Raw genomic sequence first — 27,842 nt, forward strand, 5'->3', positions numbered from 1 at the left:
CATTATTAAATAGAAGTTGAGAATTCAGAGAACCAGATAGACGCATCGTTATAATAATATAATAATCTTCAGCTGTGAATTATTAAAACATAAAGCCCCTGTCACAGAGTGTAAAGGGCTTCCACAGAGACTAGAAAGGGAACATGGCCATTATGTGAGTGGGACTGAAAACATCTGGACATTCATGCCCTCATAATAGCCAACTAGGCTTTCCTGTGATCATTCCTAAAACTTCACAGCAAAACAGATGAGGAAAAGATTGGAGAAAAACCATGAAATACTAATGTATCACAATGCTGTGGAAGAGCAGGAAAAACTCTGCTTCCAAACAGCATACAGCCTTTACTTGTCCTTTTGAGGCCTCTTCCGTTGCTCCAAAATTGCTTTTATCCACTTCTCTAGTGGTATTCACTGAACTGGCTTCCTCCTTGACCTGGGTAATGATGACATTACTGCCTGGCTTGTTATTTGATTCTGAAGGCTTCCTGCCAGTCTTCTTGGGCCCTTGGTATCCATTCCACCTTTCTGGCAAAGAACGCTTGACAATTGCTCTTGTTGTTTAGGAGTTGCTGAGGGTACCAGCCCAGCCAGGAACCAAAATGTACACATAACATTGGCTGCGTGATAGGCAGTTCAGGGTCTTTTTTTTTTAACAGCTGCGCATTGTTGCCATAACAAAAAGGCTTAAAACACTAGCACCTAAAGAATGTCACTCCAAGCCAAATTCTAAAGCACTAAGCATTCTTTAGTGCTTGGGTCAACTTTTTTGGTAGATTTACCACATTTGTTTTTGCCGCACTATCAGCGGTAAAACTATAAGCTTACTTACTACAAGCTGTGCAGTAAGCAAGACAGTACAGCATTATATTTGTTCCCAATTTAGAAAACCAATGAAGACAGTTGGATTATACAGGGAGCTTTCTTAATGCAATGCTAACTACTGAGAGGTTGCAGCTGCTTGTAACTGTATTGCTAGGTGCTGAAGGGGGACCTTATTCGCATGATCCAAAATCTTTGGTTTCTCGATTAGTTAAATGCTTATCACACTGTGGTCAGTACTGTAAATGATGAATATGTGATAATTACTGTTTTGACTTCTTCCAAAAGAATCTAATCCATATGGAAATAAATCATAATACCTTACTAATGTTCCAAATGAGAACCTTATGCAGTCAGGCAGCTGATAAAAATTCTAAGACAAGAGCTCTTTACAAGAAAAAAAAATAGATTTATTTGTATGAGGGAAAGGTCAAATTCTCAGCATGTCACTGTCCAGCTGGCTTTTGTCAGGGGTTCCTAGTACACTTGTAGTATGGCTTGGCTGAGAAGCATGAAAAGAATAACTGATGAAAGAACTGTGGATTAATGCAGTCTCTTGTTAGTGTTCGCAGTGCTAGAATTTGCCAAACCTTGTCATTTGTGAGGAAGGTAACTGTATCTCAGCTGGGTACTTTTTCACTTGAATGGCAGTCAATCAAAAATTCAGATTGGGGGTAGCCCTGAACTTATACCAAAATAAGTACTGTATTGGTTAATGATGAGTTAGCATAATACATCCAAGATACATTGGCTTATATCTTAACTTCTTCTGTTTGCAGGAGGCACACCTGCCTGTGGAGGAGATGGGATGTTTTGAGGTGATTTCATACTCCACCCACATACCTATGCTTGACCCTCCATAGATGTACTCAAGAACCTACATACTTAGGAGCATAGTTTTGGGGGATAATGGAGCAAATGGCATCAAAGTGCTGCTATAGAAGGACTACATTGGTTAGCAGTATAGCATTCAAGTTAGCATGTTTAAAAATGGTGAAAAGGGCAGGGGGAAAGTACCCTTTTTTGCCACCCTATCAGGCTTTTTTTTTATGCCAACAAAGGTACTCTGAATCTGAATCTATCAGGCTGTTCAGTCATTTCATGGTGCTTCCGGGATGACTCCTTAACTGAAGGAAATTTGTTGTATGAAATCTCCATCCTTGTATTGCTTTACTCAAACAATGAATAACACTCAGTTTAGAACACAAATGTGAAAACCTTCTCTATATAAGTAGATAAGCACAATACCATGTATTACTTCTTTACTATCCTCTCAATAACTACCTAAGCATGTGTCTTTCATTCCCTTGAAAGGAGTTTGAAACAATAGGATCACATGTTCAGATGGCATCTTGAATGCAGGTTGGCTTGATCAGCACTGGACATCCAAACAAATAGAAGCTGTATAGAACATGGCAATATTGCTTTCATAGAGGATGTTAAGTACAGCATCTGAGTACATTTTGGAGTTCAACAATGCTGCCTTGATCCCATATTTGTCCTAGCTTTGTTATGCAAGATAGTGCCTGTATGAAAATAGCAAGAGTTTGTTTATCAGCAGTGGAACCTATGAAATAATGATACTCTTCAGCTTTTATTTAACTACACAGTCTTATACATTCACTCTACTTCATGTTTGTACAAGATCAAGAGTTGAGAGGATACCAGTTATCACAATATACATTGTAACCAAAACAACATGAAAAAAAATAATTTTATTCATTGCAACATCAGTGTCAAACAATGAACTATGTTCTTAGGATATCTTAAGTGTAAGGTTCTGCTGTAACAAAAGGGAACAGAATATAAAGAAAGACAATTCTTTGTTATATAAATACATACAAAAACAAATGTAAGTGTTGGTTTCAGATAACAAGAAGCATATCTTCTGTTACAGGTATCATAGTCAGAACACTGTGTAACGCTGTGTAAACAGAGACAGATTTGAACATTTTTAAAGCAAAACTGGATTCATTTATTTACAATATGAATGTGAATACGCATCTTTTGTTACATCAACTTATTTGTGTTATTTATGTGACTGACAACCAATGTTTGTCCAGCCGGTCTTGCCACCCTGATGAGTGTACCTGCATGATAACATTATTTGCCAATATAGATTTGTCACACATAAACATGTTTATGAGCATCTAAAAATGTAGTATGCAAAGAATCCTCCTATAGTCTTTGGTAGACACAAGGCAGATTGCTGCAAAGCACCAAAGCATTTGAAAGAGTTGCTTTCATCAGTTCCTTAGTGCTTCATTGTATGTTATTCTTTCAGTTGTTGTTGGGCAGCATACTGGAGAAACAGCTTGGTGTTGGATCTGAATGATTAATGTTCGGAACTCAGAGGCACAGAATTCATATATCCATGCAAAGAAATGGTTTAAAGATTGTGACCATTATCTAGAGACATTTTTCACACATAGCACAGGCATCTGTTGTCATTCTGGTCAAAATGACCCCAAAACTGGAATAGTTTAGAACTAACAGTTGAACAGGGTCATTTTGACTAGGATGGTTACAGTTGATTACACAGCATTGGAAAATGAGTTACAGACTCTACCCTGTCTTCAAGCCCTTTATTTATATTGTTCTAAAACTGCAGTCAACCAGACCTCTTAGGAAAGCATGACTTCAGGACTGGCATTGACTCCAACAGCAACTTTTTCTTTGCCTTTTATATTTTGGCAAATGTAATTATGCTTTGAAGTAAGTGTATAAGAGTAAGCTGAAAAGAAAGACAATTGTGGTGACAATTGGCAAAGAGAAGCGCTCACTGATTCTTGCAATATAATTTTAAATTGACAGGAATATTAGATTTCTATCATGTTTCTGGTTAATTCTAAAAGAAGGACTATATTAATGACAATTGTTATCATTAAAATGCATTTATAGCAACATGTTATGTTATGAAAATAAAAATCTATTCATTGACAATATTGTGATCTCAACCACACTTATTTAGATACTCTGAGTGGAAGCATCAGTAGATCTCCATTTAGAACAGCACATAATAATCTGGGCATTTACCATGCAGTCCTAAAAAAACCCCTTACTTGCTTCTAAACCCATTTACTTCAGTGGCCTTGAAACGGTGTAACTGTTTTTAAGTTTGCACTGCTAAACCGATCCTGAAATCGAAGTCATAGTATATATTCATTGTTTTGAGGATGCCTTTAGATACTAAATTTTGAGCATGATTTATAGTTATGCCTTTTAAGTTAATAGTATGCAAATCAATGTTTCTTAAAGTGTTTAATGTTGTTTGGATTGTGCTTGATTTTTAATTGTAATTAACAATTACTATTAAACCATGCTAGTTGTCAGTAAATTTGCCTGAGCTGGAGACCTGCTCAATTAATAACACCTTAAATAATTTTCTTGTTTGTTGACACACTGTGTTCATTTCTATTCATAAAAAGTTACACCCTTCTAAATCCATTAACTTCAATGCATTTAGAAGGATGTAACTTTATTTAGGGTTGTGCTGCCCCAATCTGGATAGCCCAGGCTAGCCCAATCTTATCAGATCTCAGAAGTTAAGCAGGGTTGGATGTGGTTAGCATTTGGTTTGGAGGCCGCCAATAAGTAAGGCATGCCGGGTTCGATTCTGCACTCCCCCCACATGCAGTCAGCTGGGTGACCTGGGGCTCACCACGGCACTGATAAAGATGTTCTGACCGAGCAGTGATATCAGGGCTCTCTCAGCCTCACCCACCTCACAGGGTGTCTGTTGTGGGGAGAGGAATGGGAAGGCGACTGTAAGCTGCTTTGAGCCTCCTTCGGGTAGGGAAAAGCGGAATATAAGAACCAACTCATTCTTCTAACAGAGTTGTGATGCAGGTAATGGCAAAACACCTCTGAATGTCTCTTGCCTTGAAAGCCCCATAGGGTTGCCATAACTCAGCTGCGAGTGACTTGAATGGAAAAAAAAAACTTGTACTGTTATACATTATTTCACTGGTTGGAGGAAGCCAGTCGAGAAATCCTTTTCTGGAAGTTTGCGATTGACTCAAGATACTTACCCCAACAAGAGGGTCAGATTTCACCTCATTATTATTTTTAGATGCTTTCTGTACCACCATGTATTTCCCAGAAGAACAACTGAACAAATGTAATCCTTTTTTAATCTACATCAATATTTATATGGCACATGCTCTTCCCTTATTTTCTAACTAAAACTCCATTTGGCAATCACGGGAATTGCTTGTTGATGTGATTGGTTGTGGGTTGCTTTGGCAAACCCTTGTTTTTTTGTTCTCAGATGTATATATAGTTCCCATCTGAATAATTCACATCCACTGATGATTTACTTTTTAAAGAAAGTTACTGGCATCCTATGGGATACAATCCTTCTTGTCAGGAAGGTGGCAATTACCAGATAATAATATCAAAAGGGGGGAAGGGGGAATATCAAAAAGGGGGGAAGGTGGGGAACCCTAATACCATTGTATGTAGGTAACACTGCAAACATGTAAGATTAGCACCAAAATGTGGCTACTGGCTGTTGTTTGGTAAGGCAGTTAGCCAGAAAACCCTAGGTAATTATTATGCTATTAAAAGCATGCTGGTCTGGTAAAGACATTTTGGACTTTCTTGTATGTTTTCATTCTTATGTCTTTTCTAATTTTAGTCTATAGTTTAAACATTAATTTAACATTTACTCTATTATAGTATCTTTGAAAATATTTGTTTTATAGTTGCAGGGGGGAAAGTTGCATCCAAAATTAGTATATTCCAGTGGAATACCTTTTTGAATTAGAACACTTGTGAAGTAATCAGTTGATTTGTACCCTATCCCTTTCAGTTCACACTCAATGAAAACACTAAGAGGAGTTGCAATTCCACTGGAAACTTGCTCACTTTTCTGTGAAGTATGAAACTTGAGCAACAAAATGTTGTGAACATTCATATGGCTAAGTTTGTGTTGATGTTCCTATATTGTATATTGTATTTGGCTAGCAATACATCAAAATGACAGTTGTGGGGCTGATGCTCCAGATATATGCTATATGACTGTGCACATTCATGTTCATTCAAGAATTGTCTCTGGGTTGTTTTTTTTAGCAAATACATGCAGCTAAATACTTAGCTAATGTGTGCAGAGTACAATTGATGCTGATCAGAGAAGAAAATTAACACATTTCTGATTTTCTATGTGACAAACTTTTTACATTTCATATATATTTATATTCCGAGAAACCCATCTTTCTCTATCTAGAAATTTATATATATATTATATCTGCCCATGAACACAGATCATAAACCAAACCTGTTAGCCTTTTGTAATCATTACATGCCAACTGAGAGCATACTAGAGCATATTTAAAATTCTACTTGGACTTTACATTGCAAAGATACATACAGGCAGTCACAGACATTATTATAGCTGTCTTCAAGGAAACACTGTTACACACATTGAAAATTCCCAGATTTTCATCTTTGAGGAATGTAATTAAAGTCCCTTAAACATATGAAGTTCTGTTCTGTTACATCAGGATTCCCTAGGGTTGCCAGCTTTCAGTAGGGAAACATCTGGGATTTGGAGGTGGAGCCTAATGAAGGAGATTGGGGAGGGGAAGGATTTCAGTGGGGCATAATGTTGAAGTACCCACTTTCCAAAGCAGCCATTTTCTCCAAGTGAACTGGAGATTAATTGTAATCCCAGGAGATTTCCAGCCACCCCCTGGAGGATGGCAACTCTAGGTTCTTCTAGCTCTATGGCTGGGAAATCTTAGGTAGAGAAATATGTTTCCCAGCAGTTGCTGTCCTTTTACTGGAAATGCCAGCAAAGCATTTACTCTGTTTCTGAGTTTTGGCTCCTCCCTATAGCTCTGCCCGTAGAGTTTGTTCCTTGGAATACAGTTTAAAAACACTGGCATCAAAATCCACAGAAAGGAGATAAGTATCATAGGATTTCAAGTAAGCAGAGTATAAAGTTTTACAATGTCCTTCTATTTGATTAAAATTGGATATCTGCCTTCAGTTATATGTTAAATTCTTGAAAAATGCTCAATTAAGTCTCCAGTACCTGCTGTCTGTATTAAGAAAAGCTGCTCTTGTGAAATAGCTTATCTTGTATTTGTTTCCTGCTACTGTCCGTCAAAAGTATGCATATAATGGATATGTGAGCTAAATCCTGGCCTCATTGAAATAATATGAAACTATTGCCAACCAATTTCAAAATAGCCAGGACTTCACCCACTGTTAGCACCACATTTGTCTACTGTAAAAGATCTGTGCACCTGTTTTGAGAAAGCAAAGTTTCATTACCTGTATTATTAAAAGAAACTATTCCACAGAATTAGCTTATTCATATTAACTTAGAAGAGTAATGCTACAATAACATGTATGTATATAAATATATCCATATCCATTGTAATATTTAGCTACAATACAAAACCAAACTTTCACCATTACATCTTGTTTGGCAAGCATGCCACAGTATTTCATTACAGGTTTTATGTCATTTCCCCCCCCCCCCCAAATACTAATAATTAATGTAGGGGTGGCATTTTGACCAGCCATATTCCCAGCACTCAGATAATTTCAGTACTTTGGCAATGGAGATGAGAGGCTATAAAGTTCTGTACTTTTTCAGAGCGGTTGCTTGAACAGCATCTGCCACCTGGGCATAAAAAGTGCTCAGCAGAACATAATGAAACTTGCTTAGATATTAGGCTAAGCCAAATTGCCTATTTTGTTTCCCTAGGGTTACCAAGTGGCCCATCCAAAGACAGCTAAAGAATCTGCTCCACTGAAAGGGAAGGTCTTAACCTTTGCTTTCAAGTGAAGTTAACACTATAGAAGAATTTATTGTGTGCTAACCTATTATTAATTATTAAAGTCAGTTGCAAGACTTGTTCTTTAATGTTGAGGAAATATTAAGAGTCCATCTCTTGGGTGTTCTTGTTTTGTTAATGAGCACTTGGATATCAATGACTCCTTCTTAACAAGTTGTATATATGTGATCTTATAAGCTCCTCTGGCCCACCATGGGGACTTTTGATCAGAAGTACATTACAAGTTCTAGTTTTGGAATCCAAACCCCAAACATAAAGGGATCCAATTTGCACTGGGACTGTATTGCATAGGAGAGAAGGTTTATGTCTCTGTTCCATGCTATTTTCTTAACCTGAAACAGTCCCAGAGTACCACTATATTCCCTACTTGGACAATGTCTTAATGACTACATATGGCTACATAAGGTACTGATGGCTAAGCAATGTACTAATGGTGGCTACATATGGCTTTCCTCAACAGGGCGAACAGCAGCTCCTTGAAGCCATTTTAGATGAAGAACACAGAAGAGGGGAAGACTTATGGTTCTTACTACATGCCATGGTTGCAATCTGAATTAGACCACCCCATACCTCAACTGCATTCTGAACATGAAATTTGCAAGTGATGTCTGACTGAAAGTTTTTGTAGTGTACCAGGGTGGATGCAAATATGATGCAACATATATTTGGTCCCTCTATCTCAAGGGTTAGCATAATTCGGACCTCAAGAAAAGTACTATTTTAGTGGACCTTGCTTGTTCATACAAGTGGACCTTGTTTCTCTGGGTTCTGTCGCTAAGAGCAACCAATGTTCTTCTGTAGTCAGTGGCAAAAGATGATCTGTGAAATAACCTGACTCTAAACTTATGTTTGTTTTAATGTTCCAATACATGGTTCATTTGCAATTATTAGGCATGTGTAACGAATCTGTCACACTAATTAACTGAACCATAATAAAGCCACTTAGGGACAACTCAAGAAAAAATAATTATTGAAGTGTGAGCAATTTAGGCCAAAGAAAGGCATTCTAAACAAGGCACCATGGGCTGTTTTCTGTCTAGACATGATCACAGGATAGTGGAGCCCAACAACTATTCCTAATATCACTGGAAATCTGGACATGATCTTAGAATCTATGGTACCATAATAATGGCCATCAGGACAATAGTCAGGACAGGTTGGTAACAGAAGCTTGTAAAAGGTGAAATAATGTGACCGGAATGCCATAGCCAAGATAGCTCTGCTACTTTTGTAATGAACATAGCTGCAGTGACATATTCAATTGTTTGCTGTAGTGTCAGTTCATAACACTGGGCCCCAATTGTAATTATGCACATGTTTCCAAGCAAACAACCTTGGAACCCCTACTATGTAGATTTTCCAATAAACCTATGTAAATACGTACCATTGCAATTTAAGAGCAGTTTGTTTTTTACATTTCTCTTGTTTCTCTGATTTAAAAAAGATTACACATCGTTTTTAGATTGTACTAAGTTCTAGATTGTTTTGTTAAAATGTTACTGCTTCATTCTGAAGAAGCCGGCCCAAAATTGCCCTCCTGCTAAGCAATAGCACACACATACACATGCGGAACTCACCGATGATACTTTTCTACTTAGATGATACTTTTCTACTTTCTCTGTTAACAGAAGCTATTTATGTAGCCTGTAGGCTTTCATATCGTTAAGCTTTCTGAATTTTCCCAGAAGACATTGATTCCAAATACCATGTACAAAAGATTATTTCGAAATAAGGTTTGACTTTTGGTTAATGCCTGACCCTAGTTTAGAAAGCAGTATTTCTGTTAGAGAATCTTCTTCAGTTCAAGTTCCCCAGTTTTGCTTATTTGTAGATCAATGGGTTGCAAAGGGACATCCTCCCTCTTCCTGTCTTTCAACACTTATTTATCCAACTCTCTAGCGAATGCTGGCAAGGGCTCTTGGGAATTGTAGTCCATGGACATCTGGAGGGCCGCAGTTTGACTACCCCTGCTCTATAATAATAATGTGTATGGATTTCATCAGATGATCAGGGGTAACTAGATTTATGCCACATCTTAAATACACAATGTACATGATCATTATAATATATAATGGTATATATATTATAATGCATTATAAAAAATAACACACATACATACATACATACACATACACTATGTGCAAAATTCAATAGACAATATTTTGGTACACAATCACTCCATCATAAGAGTTATTGAAATATCCCACCATCTTACTTAAACCAATATAAGTAGTTTGACGTCACCCCTGGAAAGCACAGATTGTCGGTGCAAGATCCTCCATAGCTAGGAGGGCAAGCAGAACATGGCACCCCTACTTTATATGGTGCTTCTCCGATCCAGTTTCCTCTGAAGAAAAAAAGAAGCATATTTAGTGATTTAGTTGAACACTTTCAGATCAATAAAGAACTGTTAAAAGGTATACATATGACATTTTAATTGTTTTTAATCTAATCCTGAAATGTCCTATAGCACTAGTTTAAATCTTGCTGGGAGTCTTGTTTCTTCCACCCCAGTGAAATCTTTTTGTCCTTCCTGATGCTGAAATGGTGCCCCTGAAATGTGTATAACCCAGGGATAGTGATGGTCTTTTGGAGAAAACTGAGTCATAATTTCCTTGAATTATTCTTTGTATATGCAAACACTGAAGAGAAACCACCACCAGGTATTTGCTCATCAGCATGGGCACCAGAAAGATGTCCCCAAAAGAACCCAGGAAAAATTAGATAATCAAAAATTTAATTAAAGGAGTAAGAGGCAATTCAATGAGGTGGCCTGATAGAATATGATATATAGGAGTACGTGGAATTAAAAGGGAGCTACTTACTTTGGAGCATAGTTGCATACCAAATACACAGCTCGTCGCCAAACTGATCCCCACACATTCATGTTGTGGCATGTGTGGATTGCACAGCCTATTCGATTGGAAGTAGCCCAGACCATCTAAAGGAAAGGTCATTTTATTTGTTTAAAGTCCAATTAAAAAATAACATACATAGACAGGCTTTGATTAAAGGATGACATAAGAACAATGGAACTAATATAACCTGTGTGTAATGTGTGCACATGGGCCCGTAGCATCGCAGAGGACACCTTGGATTGCAGTCCTGAGGATATGGAAAGGCGTAGTCTTTCACCTCATCATACCACGGTTTTATCAGTTGGAGAATGGATCGGTATCTAGGTATAATGGACATCAGAATGAGGGGAACAATTTTTAATGCTCCACATAATTGATGTACATAAACTATATACTATGATGTACAAGGGGATCATTCGAAAGGGAAAAAGCATAGCATTTGTTTCATAGCAGGATCATGGCAGTGGAAAGAACTGTGCTTGTGATCTTGCTGAGATCACAAATTCATTGTTTGAATTAAAAATGTATAAGATAACTTTATAGAACTAGGATATATGAAATATGAAGCAGTTTTAACTTAAATTTAGATGTTTTTTTTCTCATTTGATGAACAGTTTTGCATAATGATACCAACAAGAAGCAATCTAGATAACTATGCTTGGTTACATTACACTTTATCTCACATCTTGCTTGCCAAACACAGTTATAGAAATGAATAATTTTGATTGTAACTTAAATGGATGCATCCATTTGCAACATTTCACTGTATTCTTGAAGGTGGTATCTCCCACCACATATATGTTAGCAGTGCCACCTTCAATTCTTAAAAGGCATAATTTTTTTACATTGAGATTTTTAGTTGAGACATACTACTTAGGTATGTCTGTGTTCTTTGGGTATCTGTTCATAAGCCCAGTCAGTTTTGTGAGCTGTTCACTTCACAGAAAAATGCTTTTGACTCCACAAATGAAAAAGCAGCTAAAGCAATCTATACAATGTCAGCCACTTAAGGAATGCATTTGACTGCAATGGCACAGAGAAGGACAAATCACAAGAAATCCTGTGTTTAATTGGTAAACTAACATAATGACCTGATCACTAAACATACTTCTCTGGTAAATTTGGCTTGCTGGGTAGGCAAAATTTAGCATGCACCACAAGTGGCTACAGCACAGTTCCTTTACACGGAGCTGTGCTTGAGATGAACTTCAGCAGGAAACAATTGATTCAAGACGGGACTTGCTTTGAATATAGGCAAGGGAGTTTGATTATGTTTGTGTCAAAGATTGTATCCAAGACACATACCTCATTCCTTCATGTAATCCAGGACCACACCAAGAATCTTCTTTTCCAAAACATGAACGGTTACTATGCTGCATCAAAGGTCACTGTGTTCACCCACAGCCTAACATGCCCTACCATGTATGCATAGAACCCCTGCACAAACAGGTTTCTATACTTCTCCGGTTGCTATGTGACTAAATTATATTGTGATAGATTCAGGTGTGCAGCTGTGTTGGTCTAAAGCAGCAGAACAACATTTGCGTACAGTGGCTTTCATATGCACATAATAAATCTGTTGAACAGCCTCATTATCTGCCTACCTTCCAGTTCTTACAGACAGATTTTGTCCTAGGAATCTTAATAAGAAGGAAGGGCCATGGTCCCAAATGCAGGTTGCTGCCCATGCTTCTGCAGACTTGGCTAAATTTTCATCCCAGACCTGGAAAAGGAGAAATTCTTTAGCCATAGTGAAGAGTTCATACATGGAGAGGGTCCAGAGATTATAGTTACACTGAATTAATCATGAAAAAGAAAAGGCAGATTGCAGCTGCTATCCCCACCACTCCTATCCAATTGATTCTCTTTCTCCATTTTTATTCTTCCAAGCATGATCCAGTAACCAAATGTCAATAAACTGACTTGGATAACTTGTTGCCTTTATGTCCTATCCTTCTTTGGGAGTTCTTGGAGCTGCAATTTAGCCTCCAGGATTTCTTTATAGAAATTGTGACTTGAAGAAGAAGAGTTGGTTCTTATATGTTGCTTTTCTCTACCAGGAGTCTCAAAGTGGCTTACAGTCACCTTCCCTTTCCTCTCCCCACAACAGACACCCTGAGAGAGCTCTGATATCATTGCTCAGTCATTTTAGAAGAGTTCTGTATAGTGACTACAGTATTGGATTTTGAACCAATAGACCAGGATTCAAATCCCTGTTCAATCACAAAGCCTACTTGGTGACTTTAGGCTAGTCACTCTCAGCCTAGCCTGCCTCACAAAACTGTGATAAAATATGGAACAGAACTTTATATATCCCTTCCCAAAGTTTCTGGGAGCATGGATAGGAGAAAAAGGGGGTCAACAGAATAACCTGTCATGAAACAAAAAATGAAGAAGGAAAATACAGTTTTATTGGTCCTAACAATTCCCCAATGGGTTGTGATCAATTGAACTCAGCTTGAGTCCTAGCAAATACATGTCCCAATTCAAGGTCCTTGAGGTTGGTGACAAAAGAGCAGGAGTCTAAAGTACAGCTGGTACTATTCTGTTGACCAGATAATAGAATAAGGCTTTATACCACACCTAGCCAGCCCAGATGCTTCATAATAATTGTTAGTTTGATGGCCAAATATAGTCCATGAGTTTCTCACTCTTGACCCAGATTCAAGAGAACAAACCAAAAGAAATTCAGCAAACAACTGTATGAGTTCCTAGAAATTTGTTTATCTTAATAAGAGAAATATGGCAGATATGCATACAAACCATTCCATTCTGAGCACTACAGCCAGTGTAAATGTATAGAACTGAGGTATTTTAAATATGTTCTTGGAATAGACCTCCTTGAATGAGGATCATTTTGCATTCATTCAGACTGTTAAACATGACCAGTGTTAGAGACAATGGGTTGGGTAAATGTTCGGCTCATGTCTACTCATGTTCTGCTCATGTCTGCTAGTGGAAAAGAATGTTCTTTCCTCATAATTCCTTGGTAGTCCACTGATCTCCCCAAAATCCTGCTCCTGGGGAACAGGGGCCCTAAGGAACACTATGACCGTTTATGCACTGGAGGTTTCATGCTGGGCTGCAAGCTGGAGTTTTAGTTGTGGCGGGTTGCCCCACTTCTTCCTGTACCCACATAGGGGAGCATTTGGCCTGGTGCACGTCATCCGTCCCTGATTTTTGCTCCTGCACAGGAGCTGGGGCAGTGAAGTTCCCAGTGCATAAACGGTCTATGAGAAGCAAACTGGAGGTCTAGATAGGAATTGGTAGAAATGATCCTTCCCATCTGTTAGTAGAAAATTCAGTTGGGATTCAGCCCCATGTACAGTGCTTTTTTTGTGTTGTTGTGTTCACATAAAACCATGCAGTTGGCTTGCTAATGGTCTGCTAAGGAGCTCTGCAGAAACACAGGACAAGAAACACATAATCAGATCTATCCAAAGCTCCAAAGAAACTTGGATTGTTACAAAGATTGCATAAAATATATTAAGTGCTATACAAAAAGAAAACAAAAACAAATCCCTGCCAATAACTCGTAACTGAAACGGAACCATAGTTCTTACATGCACACACCCAGAATCTCCTTTAGTGAAGAGATTCAGTCCGAAATCACATAACTGTTGCACAGTTCTGCCTTCTCCAATGAAAAGCATGGACAAGCTCTTGGGAGTGGGGATCGCAGGTACTGAGCTCATAAGCAGTCTCTGGATTGCACTTACCAGTTATCATAATGCAAATAACACATCCAAAGATGTCATCATTTCTTGGAACCTCAGGGAGTTTTGTTAAAAACAGCACTGAGTACCAAGCCAGAAAAATTAGAAATCATTATGCAAAGCAGGAAGGGGGTTTTGACTTTAATTTTTTTCTGTCAACATTTTAATTTATTAACTGCGATCCTATAGTAACAGCTTTTATTTTCTGTTTGGAAAGTTTTGTGACAGTTGTATAAACACTATATTTTGCTGGTGTGCGGCATGCCAATTTTCTCAGTCATTTCAGAAGAAGAAGAAGAAGAAGAAGAAGAAGAAGAAGAAGAAGAAGAAGTTGGTTGTTATATGCCACTTCTCTCTACCTGAAGGAGTCTCAAAGTGGCTTACAGTCGCCTTCTCTTTCCTTTCCCCACAACAGAACCCTGTGAGATAGGTGAGGCTGAGAGAGCCCTGATATTACTGCTCGGTCAGAACAGCTTTCTGTGGTGAGCCCAAGGTCACCCAGCTGGCTGCATGTAGAGGAGGAACGGGAATAAAACCCAACTCACCAGATTGGAAGTCCCCACTCCCAACCACTACACCAAGCTGACTCTTAAGGTAGTCATCTAACCCAGTGGTCCCCAACCTTTTTATCACCGGGGACTACTCAACGCTGGGGACCACTCACCGGGGACCACTCAACGCCCTTTACTGAGGCCCGGTGGGGGGGATAGTTTACTCCTCTACTCTCAACCACTGCCCTAACGTTCTCTGATCGCTTTGGTAATGTTTAAACATCCCTTCAAAATAAGATACAGACACGCCACAACAATGAACATAAGGAACATTTTATTTTCATGGAAATTTTAACTCATGACAATGACAAATCAATGGGAACCCTGAGCCTATTTCTCTGCAACGAGATAGTCCCATCTGGGAGTGATGGGAGACAATGACACCCGAAGTGTGTTGTAAAGGGCTGGGGGGGTGGAAGACATCCTCTGGGGCCCACCTCCCATTAGTCGAAGGACCACATGTGGTCTGCGGACCACAGGTTGGGGATCGCTAATCTAACCCACAGTTAACAGAAGATTTTTTTTTTATTCAAAGAATTATCTGTGAAACATTAAAAAGCACACTTATGATAGTTCTCTCTTTTCAGAATTTCTGCAGACTGTGTACTCAAGAAAACATGGAACATTCTTTAATTGCCACTGGAGTTAATTAAATCCGTCAGATATATTTTTCTACACTGAAACATAAATGTATTTGACTATTGCCACATATATATATGAGGCTGTGATGTGATGATTTGTATCATTTTGTAGAGGTCATTAAAAATTTACAGCGTAGTGTCAACCGTGGTACACTACAGAAACGCATGACTACTTGTATCAATATTATCTTCCTATTTATATGGTATACAGACTCTTCATATGCACAGTTTAAACAGAGGAGTCCATTGAATAAGTGATTTCTCCCATATGCACTGTGAGGTGGAAGACCATAATCTTGCAAATACGTTCCTGTCAGCATGGTTAAGTGGAAAATATGTCTGTTTTAGCGTCACATTACTGTTACTTAGGGCAAAATCTTATATTTATTTAAAGTTCACCTTTCTACAAGTAAGGCCTATTGAACCTTCTATGGGCTAGATCAGGCTGCAAATCATTTTATAGTTGGATTCAGGAATAGATTCACTTTATTGGCCTAATTAACTGGAAGAACATATTGCTACACTAAAAAGGCACTGTCCTATCAGTATGAGTGAAACATTTGGAGACTGTTGACATGTATAGACAATAGGCTTTTGAAATATAGATCTGAGAAAACAAATATGAGACAGTTATCTAGATGAAATTGCCCATGATCTCTCACTGATAGCCCATTCTCCATTCCTGCCTCATTGCAAGTAGAACCAGTTTTTTTTACTCTCAGTATTGTGGACATTTGCTTTTTTCAAGTTGTTTGATATACAACCTACACAACACTCACCATGTTTGGCCAGATATTAAATACAGATTGCAATACAGATTGCATGCTTTTTTCCCCATGACCAGAAACTGACTCAACTCTTCTTTTTTTTCTGTGCATACCATGCGATGAAAACATATGAGCTCACAGGCAGATTTGGCAGACATGGTGTGTTTATTTGGATTTTAAGATCACCTGGATTCTAAGAGGTCTCTTTATGGAAGCCGGAGATGTTCTTATTTTCAAGCAAGAGTCAGGTGTTCAAAATATAATTAATACACTAAAAGCAATTAGTATAAAGCAATTAGCTAAGTAATCTCTACTTACCTATGTGCAGTACATATCTGAATTCTTAAGTTCATTTTTAAGATGAAATAGCATGCATCATCTGACAGGCCTGAAGCCAAATTTAGATTGAAAAATATGTCACTGTTTAAGCTAGTTCACTGTTCACAAACATCACACACTAAGATATTCGTCTCAACCGGGAAAATTCTATAGTGTCACCCCCTTTACCCTTTTCACAGAGTTAATTGGTGGGGATATTTGTTGTTGTTGTTGGATTTTTTTACCACCTCTCTCCCATAATGGATTTGAAGTAATTTGTTAACAAATAGGAAGTCTGTTAATAAAGATACCCAGAATCCAGCTTCATATAAACAAAATGTTACCTCACTAAATTGATCTTTCATTTCTCTTACATGGCACTGTTTGTCAATATTCTGTCGTGGATGCTGTCTTTCTATTGTATAAACCAAGACATTCAGAGTGACATTGGGTGCACAGCTCCCTAGTTCCAAGGAACCTGGCCGAATTTATTTTGGAAAGGCTGGATTTCCACTCATATTAAATCTGCATATGGTGCATATTCATTTGATCAAACCACTTTCAGAGAACTGGAAAGATCAACTTATGCCAAAGCCATTGAAAACAGGCCATTTTTTAATGGCTCTTTGTACTTAAGGAAAGATCCTTTCCAATGTCTATTTGTCTTTCAAATAGTTCTGTGATCTTTCATTATTAACATATTTCCTGGCTTGACATATTTTTAATGTGTCAAAAAAAAATTTAGTTTTGTCTCGGGCCAGTTGCTACAGTGAAAGCCCACTGTGTGAAGTACATCGTGGTGGGGTAGCATTGAAGAATCAGAACCTTTTTACTCCGTTGTTTAAAGCTTCATGCTGACAGGCCTACTTGCTCATAATGTCTACGTTCATGTTCCACCCAAAGTTCACTTGTGCCAAACTATGGGGAGGAAGTCTGGCTAAAATTAAAGCAACAGGAAGATTTTAAAAATGGCTTATTCTGTTTCCTGGATAATATCATTCATGAGGACTACTTCTAATATTAATAAGACACGTTCTCTTCAAATCACAAATAAATATAATACTGAAGTAACTTGATGGTGTGCGCACGGACATGCATGCGCGCATATGCATGCACACATGCACACACATATTTGACTCGTACTCTCTGTCACACAGCCGTTTTCACTACTGAAGTATCTATTTTACACAGTTTGCCCCAGGCTTACTCAGGAGTGAATGATATTAGAATGATCATCTGCAAATATGAGGCACATTGCTAGGAATTATTATGTATTCTGCTCTCTTAGACTCTCTTACACTCACGTGAGGCCATTGTGTGATGAAAAGGACCGTTTGGGGCATTTCACATTGCAAGAAGCATTAGAAGACTAACAATGTTTTATTCAAGGTATGAACTTTCATGTACTTACACACTTCATAGAATTATAGAGTTGGAAGGTACCTCCAGGGTCATCTAGTCTAACCCCTGCACAATGCAGGAACTCACAACTACCTGCCCACCCACAATGACCCCAATTTCATGCCCAAGTGATCCCTTCACCAAAAATCTCCAGAAACCAGTGTGGAGGGAATTCACCTACTCACACCTACCCACTTCCTCAGATACAATATCATGGACTGTGAAGGGTTAATTTTGAGTAACAGGCTGCTCCCAGCAATCTGATTGGTTTGCAGCAGCTGAGCAGAAAAAAACTTGGGAGCAGATTGATAAAGAGAGAGTCAGTTGGATTTCTGCCTTGACTAAAGAGAGCCTAGCTGAGAGTGGTTTAAGACAAAGAACGGGGGGGGGGGGGCTGCCAAGGAAGTGTGGGACACAGACAGGGATTTTCATCTGGACCAAGGAAAGGGAATAGATCTTCTAGAGAGAGAAGAAAATTCCCTGCCCAGTCAAACAGGAAGTGTAATAGCTGGTCAGGTGGCAGCATCAGGTTGCAGCATCCTTCATTAAGTGGTCACCCAAGTCAGCAGAATCAAGGGAGATTACAGGATGGAAAGTCAATCCAAGGTTTAAACATCCACAAATCAATCAAGCATGGTTGTCCGGTCTGAAAAACTAAGGTTTACAATCAAGGGAGTGGCAGTGTGTTAGCACATAGCTACCTTACGTCCACACCCCCACAGCATCCCTCAAGATGTTTTATAGGTAAACAACAGCTGCAAAAACTCATCCTCACTTTCAGCGGGTAGCTGATATATAGCCACAACATAATTCCTTTTAACTTGCAGCTCTACTGTAAACCTGTGCCTTCACTTCTCTAACAATACAGGTGATCCTGGAGGACTGGATCAGAGATGGAGATCTGCAGATCTTGACATGCTTGTACATCCTCTTTGATTATCAACTACTGCTGCCTCTGGTCTGGCCATGCTGGCTTCTTTCACCTCTGAGGAGTCCTCACTATTGTTGAGTTCTGCTGACCCTTGACAGAGAATTAGCTCTGAACAGTATAGGGATCGTTGGTCTGGTTTGGTTAGAAATAGCCTTCAGAGACTAGTTAAAAACTCAAGATGTATACTGGTATTTCAAAGGAAGAGGCTTAGATACTGGAAAGAGTATACCAGCCTCTGGAAACCAAAAGGAGTTAGAGGTTACTCAAAAAAATTGTATTGAAGTGTTTGGGACAAACACTGGAATCAAAAGTCTCCCAACATAAAGATTTATGTCTCTGTGAAAATCTTAAGAATGAACGTATGTGCATTTACTGGTTTTACCTCAGAATATTACACCTGATTTCTCCTGACCTTCCCCCTCTATGTTAAATAAAATAAGTTAACATCTTAGGGTCTATTCATTTTAAGAACTGGTCAAGCCAGCTATTAAAAAGGCCAGTCTTCTGAAGACCATAGTTTGGTTTTTATGATGGCAATCTAAGTATTTAATGCTAAATCTAAGGATTTAATTTTAACTTTATTGGCTTGCCTTTATTGGTTCCATTTTTAATAAGTGATATCATAAGATAAACCAAAATTATACTTCTAGTCATCAAGGAAAAGGGTTTTTTTTAACAAAAAAGTATCCACCCATTGACAATTTAGAAAACAATATATGAAGTATGAAGGCATAGTTTTCTACCTTTGAGTTTTCCATTCAAAATACAGTATTGTTGCATGTTGTAAGGGACTTAATCCTAGCAAAAGAACACCATGTCCTCAGTTCTTCCAAAAAATTTTGAGGGGTACTAAGTGTATATATACTGCCTGATCTGAGTAGGAATTCAGTAAGCTCTGTGTATAAGAGCTGTCAAAATTAAGACATTTCTGGCAAAGAGAAGCCTTTCTATTTGGTCATGTTGACAGCCTTTTGTTTCATATGCTTGTTAGCAATCTGATGTTATCCAAGATGCTTCTGTGACTTTAAGATGAACATATTGTAGTGAAGCAATGACTCTTCCAGAGCTATGTGAATTCTTTACTCAGGAGGTAACAGGATTTCTGCTTATCCAGTTTGTAACATTAAAATGAGCACTGAGCACTGCAAGGATAAATTTTATATGTAGCTGCTGTGGAATACAATTACACATCTCCAGGAGGCTGGACTGGAAAGATCACTTTCTGGCAGCTGCTCCAGAGTTTTTCATGAAAATGTTGGTCATAACCCATAAAATGTTTTTTTTTTTTCAGAACCAAGCCCTTGAGTTCAGAACTTGAACATGCCTTATAAAATTTGCAGATTTATGGAGGAGAGGGAGGAGGAATTGTAAGAAATGTAAGGTTTCAGCTGGCCATTTTTTAAAAACATACCAAATGAATGCTTCAACACTGGTGATCTCATGCAACATACCAAATGCAAATAAGATCTGAGTCTAGTAGCACCTTAAAGACTAGCAATGTTTCTAGGGCAGGGTTAGTCAACCTGTGGTCCTCTAGATGTTCATGGACTACAATTACCATGAACCCCTGCCAGCAAACGCTGGCAGGGGCTCATGGGAATTGTAGTCCATGAACATCTGGAGAACCACAGGTTGACTACCCCTGTTCTAGGGTATAAGCTTTCATATATGAAGAAGAGAGCTTTCACTTTTGAAAGTTATACCCTGGAAATTTCGTTGGCACTACTAGACTTGTTCTACTGCAGACCGACATGGCTAACTGGCTAACACTACCAGTAAATAATCTGAATGACCTTTAAGAAGAATGTTTCAAAACATTGGAGCAATTTAACTGGAGAAGGTAGCTAGAATATATGGAAGTGTTATCCTTTTATTCCTCTGCTTTCCAGTTTGCTCATTCTTCCACTACATTTTTCCCAAAGTCATTTCAGGAAGGAAGAAACTTTATTATATCAAAACTGTAGGATCCAGGAGCAAAAGCTGGGGGTTTTCTTCACATTAATATTAATGTAAGCATTCTGTCTTCTCCTCACTCCAAGGCACATATGTACTATGGAAAGCTTAGCAAGGAGAATTAACTTGGGAGTTCAGTGAGAAGAGGAGACGAAGAATTTCAGAATGACATAAGGAATTTCTATGGTAAATCTGTTTTTGCTCCATACTAATGGAATTATATACATAATTTTAATGCTGCAATAGAAGTACCTATTGTATCTGCTCTAATATTGTTCTGAAGAAAGCACTGGGGTTCTTATATACTTTGTGCATTAGCAGAAAGGTCATCTCTGCATGAAGTGAAGAGACTTCTAGCTCTCCAGTGAGATGGGACTCTACATCTGAAACAGATTCTGTACCTCGTGCTTGTGAAGCCTTGGCAGAAGTACTGAAAAATGGTTCTTAGATTGTTCTGCAATTTAAAATAACCAAACCTCATCAGCCTAGCTGGAGAATGGGTAATAATCTAAAAGAGAGGGGTAGGTAATTTTTATGTGCCTGGTGGTGTGGTGGGAATGTTTTGGGTCCCCACTTGGGAGACAAGAGATATATCACTAAATAGACCTGTATATTTTAATTCAGAGCCTGTTTATGCCCGGTGAAGACTGGTGAAGATGTTGGTGTTCTGGCCAACAAAAAGGAGAGGGAAGCCAAGGATTGTGCTTGTTCAGGATACTGACAACCAGCTGAGCCTTAGAGGTGTTGCCAACCCCAGAGTTACTGTCAGTCCCTTGGACAGAAAACTGGTCCTGCATGCCAAGCCAAATGGTGTGTTGTGCTGCTGTTCGGCATGCATACCAGGCCTTGCCTACCTTACTAAAGGATATGTAGACTGCACATTTGTGAGTCCCTTTGTTTAAGGAGGAGTTCAGAATCTGGCGCATAATTAAGCCTTCATATTGGAAGCAGGCATAGAAGGAAATACCTCAGTCATTATTAGACTTGTATCTGAATGAGTAATAACAGTTCTCTTTCATATCTCTTTGTCCCTTTACTTGGAAGCTAATGCATGGCCACTTTGCTCATGTGTTATGGTCCTGCTGAGTCCTGAGAAACTTCCTCATCAGAATCAGCAAAGCAAATTAATTACCCTAAGATCTTCTTGTTCCTTAGAATTCATAGAGTTAATAACTGGCTATATTCCAGTGTGGATGTTGTTTGGCTCTCAACAAACTTTTGCTCATCATTCTGCACTTACAGCCAATTGTCTATTATGAAAAGCTTGGAAAGAGAAGGAAATCCAAACCCAGATGGTGGCAAGGATCCATTTGGCTTCTAAGAGGAACTGGAGTTACAACAGAAAATACATTTTACAACCTTGGTGGGAAGGGAAGGATCTGGAATCCATTTTTAGAATACTTTGACTAAAAACCTGTCTACTAGTAAACTAGCACAGCCACCAGGATTTCCTTTTGCTCAGTGTGGTTCCCTTCGTCTCTATTCTTGTTAGTGTGCATTTGTGTGCATGCATCCCCTTCCATTTCAAAATGTGTGTCTGTAATGCTAAAGTGTCTGAATGATGAAGAGATCACTGAGTGAACTGAATAGAGGGTTGGATCCAAGCAGTTTTTTCCCTAGTGCAAAGGGGAAAGGAAGTACTCTTTGAAGGCCGTGCTGGGGTTCATGGGACTTGCACGTGCAAACACAGCTGGAGTAAAGAGGGGAATTATAGGTGAGAGTATTTGAGGAAGCTGGCTGGATCTAACTCAGATAGTGAATACTGTTAAATGGACTTCATACATGGTGGAAATAAAGGAGTTGTTTTCATAATGTCATGCTTCTTGACCAATTATGCACGAGGTAGAATGCCCCAGATGGCGACAGGGTTTCAAGGAAACTCCCTGATTATGCCCGACATCGCCACCATCCTGGGCGCCACCAAGCCGTGGCCCACCACTGCCGCTGCCACAGAGCGCTCCTGGCGCTTCTGGTCCCATGTTGCATGCGCAGAGCCATTATGGCAGGGTAGCCCACATATACCAGGGGAACCCCTCCCCTGTGCACATGCGGGGAACAGTGGGGCTTCTTGCCCCACCACAACAGAATGATAGTAGCCCAGTGTGGCTGCCACTGTGCATAATATTTTATGTTTTTTTTCTTCAAATTCTAGGGAAAATCTGATGCATGTAGTATTAAAGAATCAAAACTCCATCCAGACATAATTTCTTGTTTGCCGCTACTTCATATCTTTCCCATTTTTATTCTTCATGAGTGTAATGATATAACCAGTTAATTTCATATTAGTGTCAACCTTAATTTGATGTTATAACATACCGGGATTCCATACTGGGAACAAAAATTTCCTGTGTCCTATGATAAAGAGGGAACACTTAGGCAACACCTCCTGTCCACAGGGAGGGGTGGGGGGAAGGGAGAGTTACTATCCAGGTTGGGAAACACCTGAAGGTTTGGAAATGGAATCTGGAGAGGACAGAGACCTCAGTAGGAAAAAAAATCTACCCTCCAAATAACTCATTTTCTCCAGGAAACTGCTCTCTGAAGCCTGGAGATGAGCTGTAATTCCAGGGATCCTAGGAATCACACCACATCTTTCTGCACTGCTTGTGCAGAAAGATGTGATGTGATCTGCATTTCCAGATATAGACATTGCAGCTATAAAGTAAAATCTGTTGGAATATGAAAGATCTATAGTGTGCATGATTCAAAAGCATATGAAGAATATCCTACAGGGAACATCAGGGGAGACATATAATTGCCGTACTTAGATTAGGAACTTCATGGTATATTCAAAGGACCTCATTCTGAGTCTTGATTGGCTTCCTGCTTCAGTGAGCACACTTCCTCCCAGAAGAACAACCATTAGTCAGTTAGACAAGACTCACTCTCTTCTCTTCTTTATAAAATTGTTTCTCTTCTCAGTAAAAGTATTTATTCTTTAAGCAGCTGGTGTTTTGCTCCTCCTTTGCATATTTAAACTCTACCAACAAAATCTCCACTCATGGAAGCAGTTATTCCTCTTCCCTACTATGCTGAGTACAAACATCAACAGCCTTGGGATGGAAAGCCAGAAGAAGCTCACAGACAAGTAACCATTTTTATATGGAATTGTCATTAAAACATTTTAAAGGATCTATAACTATACTGATCTCGATTACTAGATGCCTAGAGCCTTTAAATATAAATGCGGCTGAGTCTTACCTCGACCGCTTGTTGACGCCCATAGAGGGCTGGATGTAGGTGGACGTGACCATCCCAGCAGCCTGTCCACAGTGCTTGTCAGGGGGCAAGGGAGGATCTGTGGTGCCTATAAAGGTGCCACGTGTGCAGGTCCTGGGCCCAGGATGCCATGGAGAAGAGCTACCCTCCCTCCCACCCTGTGTTAATGAGGAAACAGCCTTGTTCAGTGTCTGAGGTAGATGTTTCATGGCCAATAATTCATTATAGCCGCAGGTTTGCATGAGATGGAGCCTTTTGGCAGGGAGTCTGGTGGGTGTCCCTAAGAGGGTGTCCCTAAGAGGTAGCACATAGATAAGCATGGTTGACCCTGCTGGGCAGCCAGGAGCTCATTTGCCAGGCAGCCTGGGGGCAGCCAAATGAGGGGGCCTCCCTTTGGCTCTCCCACATAGGTTACTTTCCTTAGGGCAGACTTCAGTTGGCAAGGGGGTCTGCTCTCCCCACTGGAAATAGTATGGATCCCCAGGGCACCTCTGGACTCTGCGGGTTTTGGTGCAGTATGCTGACTGCTAGGTCTGGCTCCCTCTCCCAAGCTGCCATCCCTCCCATGGGGAGGTAATAAAGCTGTGGCCTTGTTTATATTCAACATTAGTGTGTTGCATCTTATTCCAACCAAAATGCCCTCCTGAAAGTCAAATAAACTATGCCCTAGAGACACTGTATGAACAAGTACTAGTACTGCCATAGGGCTGAGCGGATGCTAAAACAAAATTAGCTATGATTATGTGACAATGTTATACATTTAACATCGGGAGACATATAGAGAGAAACTGCAGGGGGTTACTAAAAATGATTGTTGCTATTTAAAATTCTCACATTTGCTGTGTCATGACTTTTTTCATGGACAGTAGCAGATTCCACTAAATGCATGCTATGTACAAAGGGTGTATGAACATGATAGACAGTATTACAAACTTGCATACTTTGAGATCTAGGCTACCTTCCCACGTTGCCAAGTCCCCCATGGCTTCCCCGCACCCCGCCAAGCACAGCCGCTGCCTTGAAAAGGCCGCCTTGAAAAGGCTTGCTGGGCCACGGGGAAGACATGACCGGTGCCCTCCCCTCCTCACCGGAGTTCCTGTCGTCAGGGTCCCGGTGAGGAAGGGCCTGGGAGCAGGAGCTGTGGCTGCAGCGGCCAAGAGTGAAGCAATGCCAGCACCTCACAACACTCCCTGGGAGGGTGGTGGGTCAGGAGGCACGAACTCCCGGGTTGCCATGGCCTGTCCGGGTGAGGGCCCAATCAGAAGGGGCTTTGCAGACAGGCCCTCAGGCTGAACAGGGGAGGAGGCTGAGTGTTTAGAATTCGCTAGGGTCATTGCTGTCTCTTTTAATTGTGATAAGGGTGTTTTTTATGGGCTTTTAATGGGAATTATTGTTTTATAATTGTAAACCGCTGTGAGACTTTCGGAGAACGGTGGTAAATAAATAAACAAAAAAACAAATAAATAAATAAATTGTGGTGCATTTCCTTCTGCATTAAGGTGAACCTTTAAGCCAACTTTCAAGTTCAGACTATCTAAAGGAACTTTTAAAACTGCATCTCAACTAGGACAGTAAAATATAATTATGTTCTTCACTATTATACTCTGTATAATGATTATGTTCTACTCTGTGATAGATATAAAGTTGTTGTGCAAGAGATTTCTCACATTCAGAATATACACTCTAGCTAAACAGATCTAGAAACTAGGCCGCCAACTCTGGGTTGGGAAATTCTTGAAAATTTGGGGTCTGGAGCTGGGGAAGTTGGGCTTTGGGGAGGTGGCAGACCTCAGCAGGTTACAATGCCATTGAGTCTTCTCTCCAAAGTAACCTTTTTCTCATAGGGAAGTTGATATTGGTAGTGCGGAGATCAGCTATAATACAAAATATCTCCAGACCCCACCTGCAAGTTGACCACTCTAGCAGAAGACTATTACTACTCACAGTCCTCTTGCAGAAGTACAATTTCCAGGGTTCCCTAGGGGGAGAAACTGACTGTTATCCGTTTAGGTCTGCAATACAGGTATGCCTCAGAGCTGAACTTAACATGAAATGCTCTTGTAGGATTGCTTTACATGCAGTTTGTCACAGCCTACATGCCGTAATTGTCTGAAGGCAGAAAGGAACCATACTGGAAAGCAGACCACTGAGTTACCCAGCACAAGCATAAATATAAAGGAGTTTCAAAAAAAACATTGGCCTAACTAACTTGAAAGAAATAATGGCATCTCAGAATGTAGACTCTCATTTCTGAGCCAAAATTCATAAGGTTTAGAAATGGTAAAGGAGTACATAAAAGTCTTGTTACCATGTATTCCATGTTGGCAGCAGGTGGAAAGACTTTGCCTCTGACTTGATTGTGATAATCCAGGATGGCAATCATGTCGTTCTGTGAAATGTATCGCTTCCTCCTGGCCTTGGGAAGATTTGCAGAATCCCAATGAGCTGCCAAGGCTGCTTCAGTATCAGTGTAATTATTGGTTGACAGGAAGGGGTCAGTGGAATTGGATAACTCTACTGCACTTGTTTCATAGAGAATGCACATTAAAAGAGCACCATTGATGGCAGAAATTACTGTCATTTTGGGGCTGGGGAAGATTCCACTTAAAGTCAGAAGATACAGAGACACTCTGTAAAGGAAAAGGATTTAAAGACAGTGACTGGTATCAGAGTGAATCTCAAATCAGTTTTCCCCTCTACAACTATTCCCACAGGAAGATAAATGTAGGCAAGAAAACCCAAAATATGATATTTCCAGGGAGTCAAAGACAGCTCCACATTCTCTCAGGTAACTTAGCAACTGTACACACAAACTGGACTGCCACATAAAGCAAGATTTGTTCACACTGGCCAACTATTACAACTAGAGAGGCTGAAAAAAGCATCTGCTATTCCGAGGATAAAAAGATACATCCATCCTGGTTACTTATAACTACACTGTTGATAAAGATTTATAAGCAAAGTGATAGACAAGAAACAGGAGGAGACATGGAAACAATGTATTACTTGCAATGTTAAATTGAGTCCAGCAAAATAAGGATGCATGTTAATAAAAATGCATACAAAGCAAACTGACTGTGCTCAATGGCTTACCTCTGTGCAGAACCAAAAGCCTAGTGTATTGTTCTTCCAAGTTAAACAGCTCTTTTCTTTGCTCTAGTGTGAACCCTTGGAAAGAGGAGTGTGTCTTATTACAAACCCACAAAGAACAAGAGAGAGAAAAAGAGAGAGAGAGAGAGAGAGAGAGAGAGAGAGAGAGAGAGAGAGAGAGAGAGAGAGAGAGAGAACTCTGCAAGCTTTCTAGCTGCTGGCCACAGGAGCTGCTAACAGCTTTTATATGTTACAGTCTGTGTGATCCAGAAAACGCAGCCCTTTCCAAGGGTCTGTTCTGCGGCCAAAACTAAAGGGGTGGAGTTTTGCACAGAAAACACAGTGATTGGGTGCCATCTGTTTTTTAGTGCAGGGTATTGGGATATTGTTTCACACCCCCTTCTCTCTGACTACAAAGAGGCACAAATCAGCTCTTCCCTGAAAATTGCCTATTTTTTTTTAACCAGTGTTTCTTTCGCACACTTGATACTCTGTGTGTCTCCCGATTGCAAATATTATGCATCAGACAGGCGGACAGATAGATGATAAGAGTTTTTCAGCTCTTGTCACAAGATTGGAGCATGTGCAATCAGTAGCTTCAAGCAACAGCAAAACGTTTCGTGGCTCTGTCACTACGGAGTGAAGCAGACACTTGAACCACTACTGATAGTTTGTTTTGATTCAGGCAAACTCTGCAATGGGAATGAGTAAGCTGATGAGCAGAGAAATGTCACCTGAATGTCTGTCTGCCTATGGAAAACAACAGAAG

General features: G+C 39.7%; 1 protein-coding gene across 1 annotated transcript; it reads right to left on the bottom strand.

Annotated features, from left to right (window-relative positions):
- Positions 1-2,394: 2,394 nt before the first annotated feature.
- PI15 (peptidase inhibitor 15) lies at positions 2,395-27,243 on the bottom strand. Its single transcript, XM_077352123.1, has 6 exons — positions 27,077-27,243; positions 26,292-26,613; positions 12,091-12,209; positions 10,674-10,806; positions 10,454-10,569; positions 2,395-9,975 (listed from the first exon to the last, which is right to left on the bottom strand). Exons 2-6 carry the CDS (start codon positions 26,562-26,564, stop codon positions 9,840-9,842), a joined length of 777 nt encoding a protein of 258 aa, XP_077208238.1. The 5' UTR covers positions 26,565-26,613; positions 27,077-27,243; the 3' UTR covers positions 2,395-9,839.
- Between the last annotated feature and the right edge of the window lie 599 nt (positions 27,244-27,842).

This window comes from Paroedura picta, chromosome 9 (assembly GCF_049243985.1).
Source record: "Paroedura picta isolate Pp20150507F chromosome 9, Ppicta_v3.0, whole genome shotgun sequence".
NCBI classification, from domain to species: domain Eukaryota; kingdom Metazoa; phylum Chordata; class Lepidosauria; order Squamata; family Gekkonidae; genus Paroedura; species Paroedura picta.

Bases quoted from the DNA above. Each gene is read 5' to 3' on its own strand.
- PI15 (XM_077352123.1), bottom strand. From the start codon at position 26,564: ATGACAGTAATTTCTGCCATCAATGGTGCTCTTTTAATGTGCATTCTC. The intron at 12,210-26,291 runs GTAACAAGACTT...CTCCTTTTCCAG, and splicing joins CTGCCAACATGGAATACATG to GTCTGGGATGAAAATTTAGC. The intron at 10,807-12,090 runs GTAGGCAGATAA...CATTATACCTAG, and splicing joins CTGTCTGTAAGAACTGGAAG to ATACCGATCCATTCTCCAAC.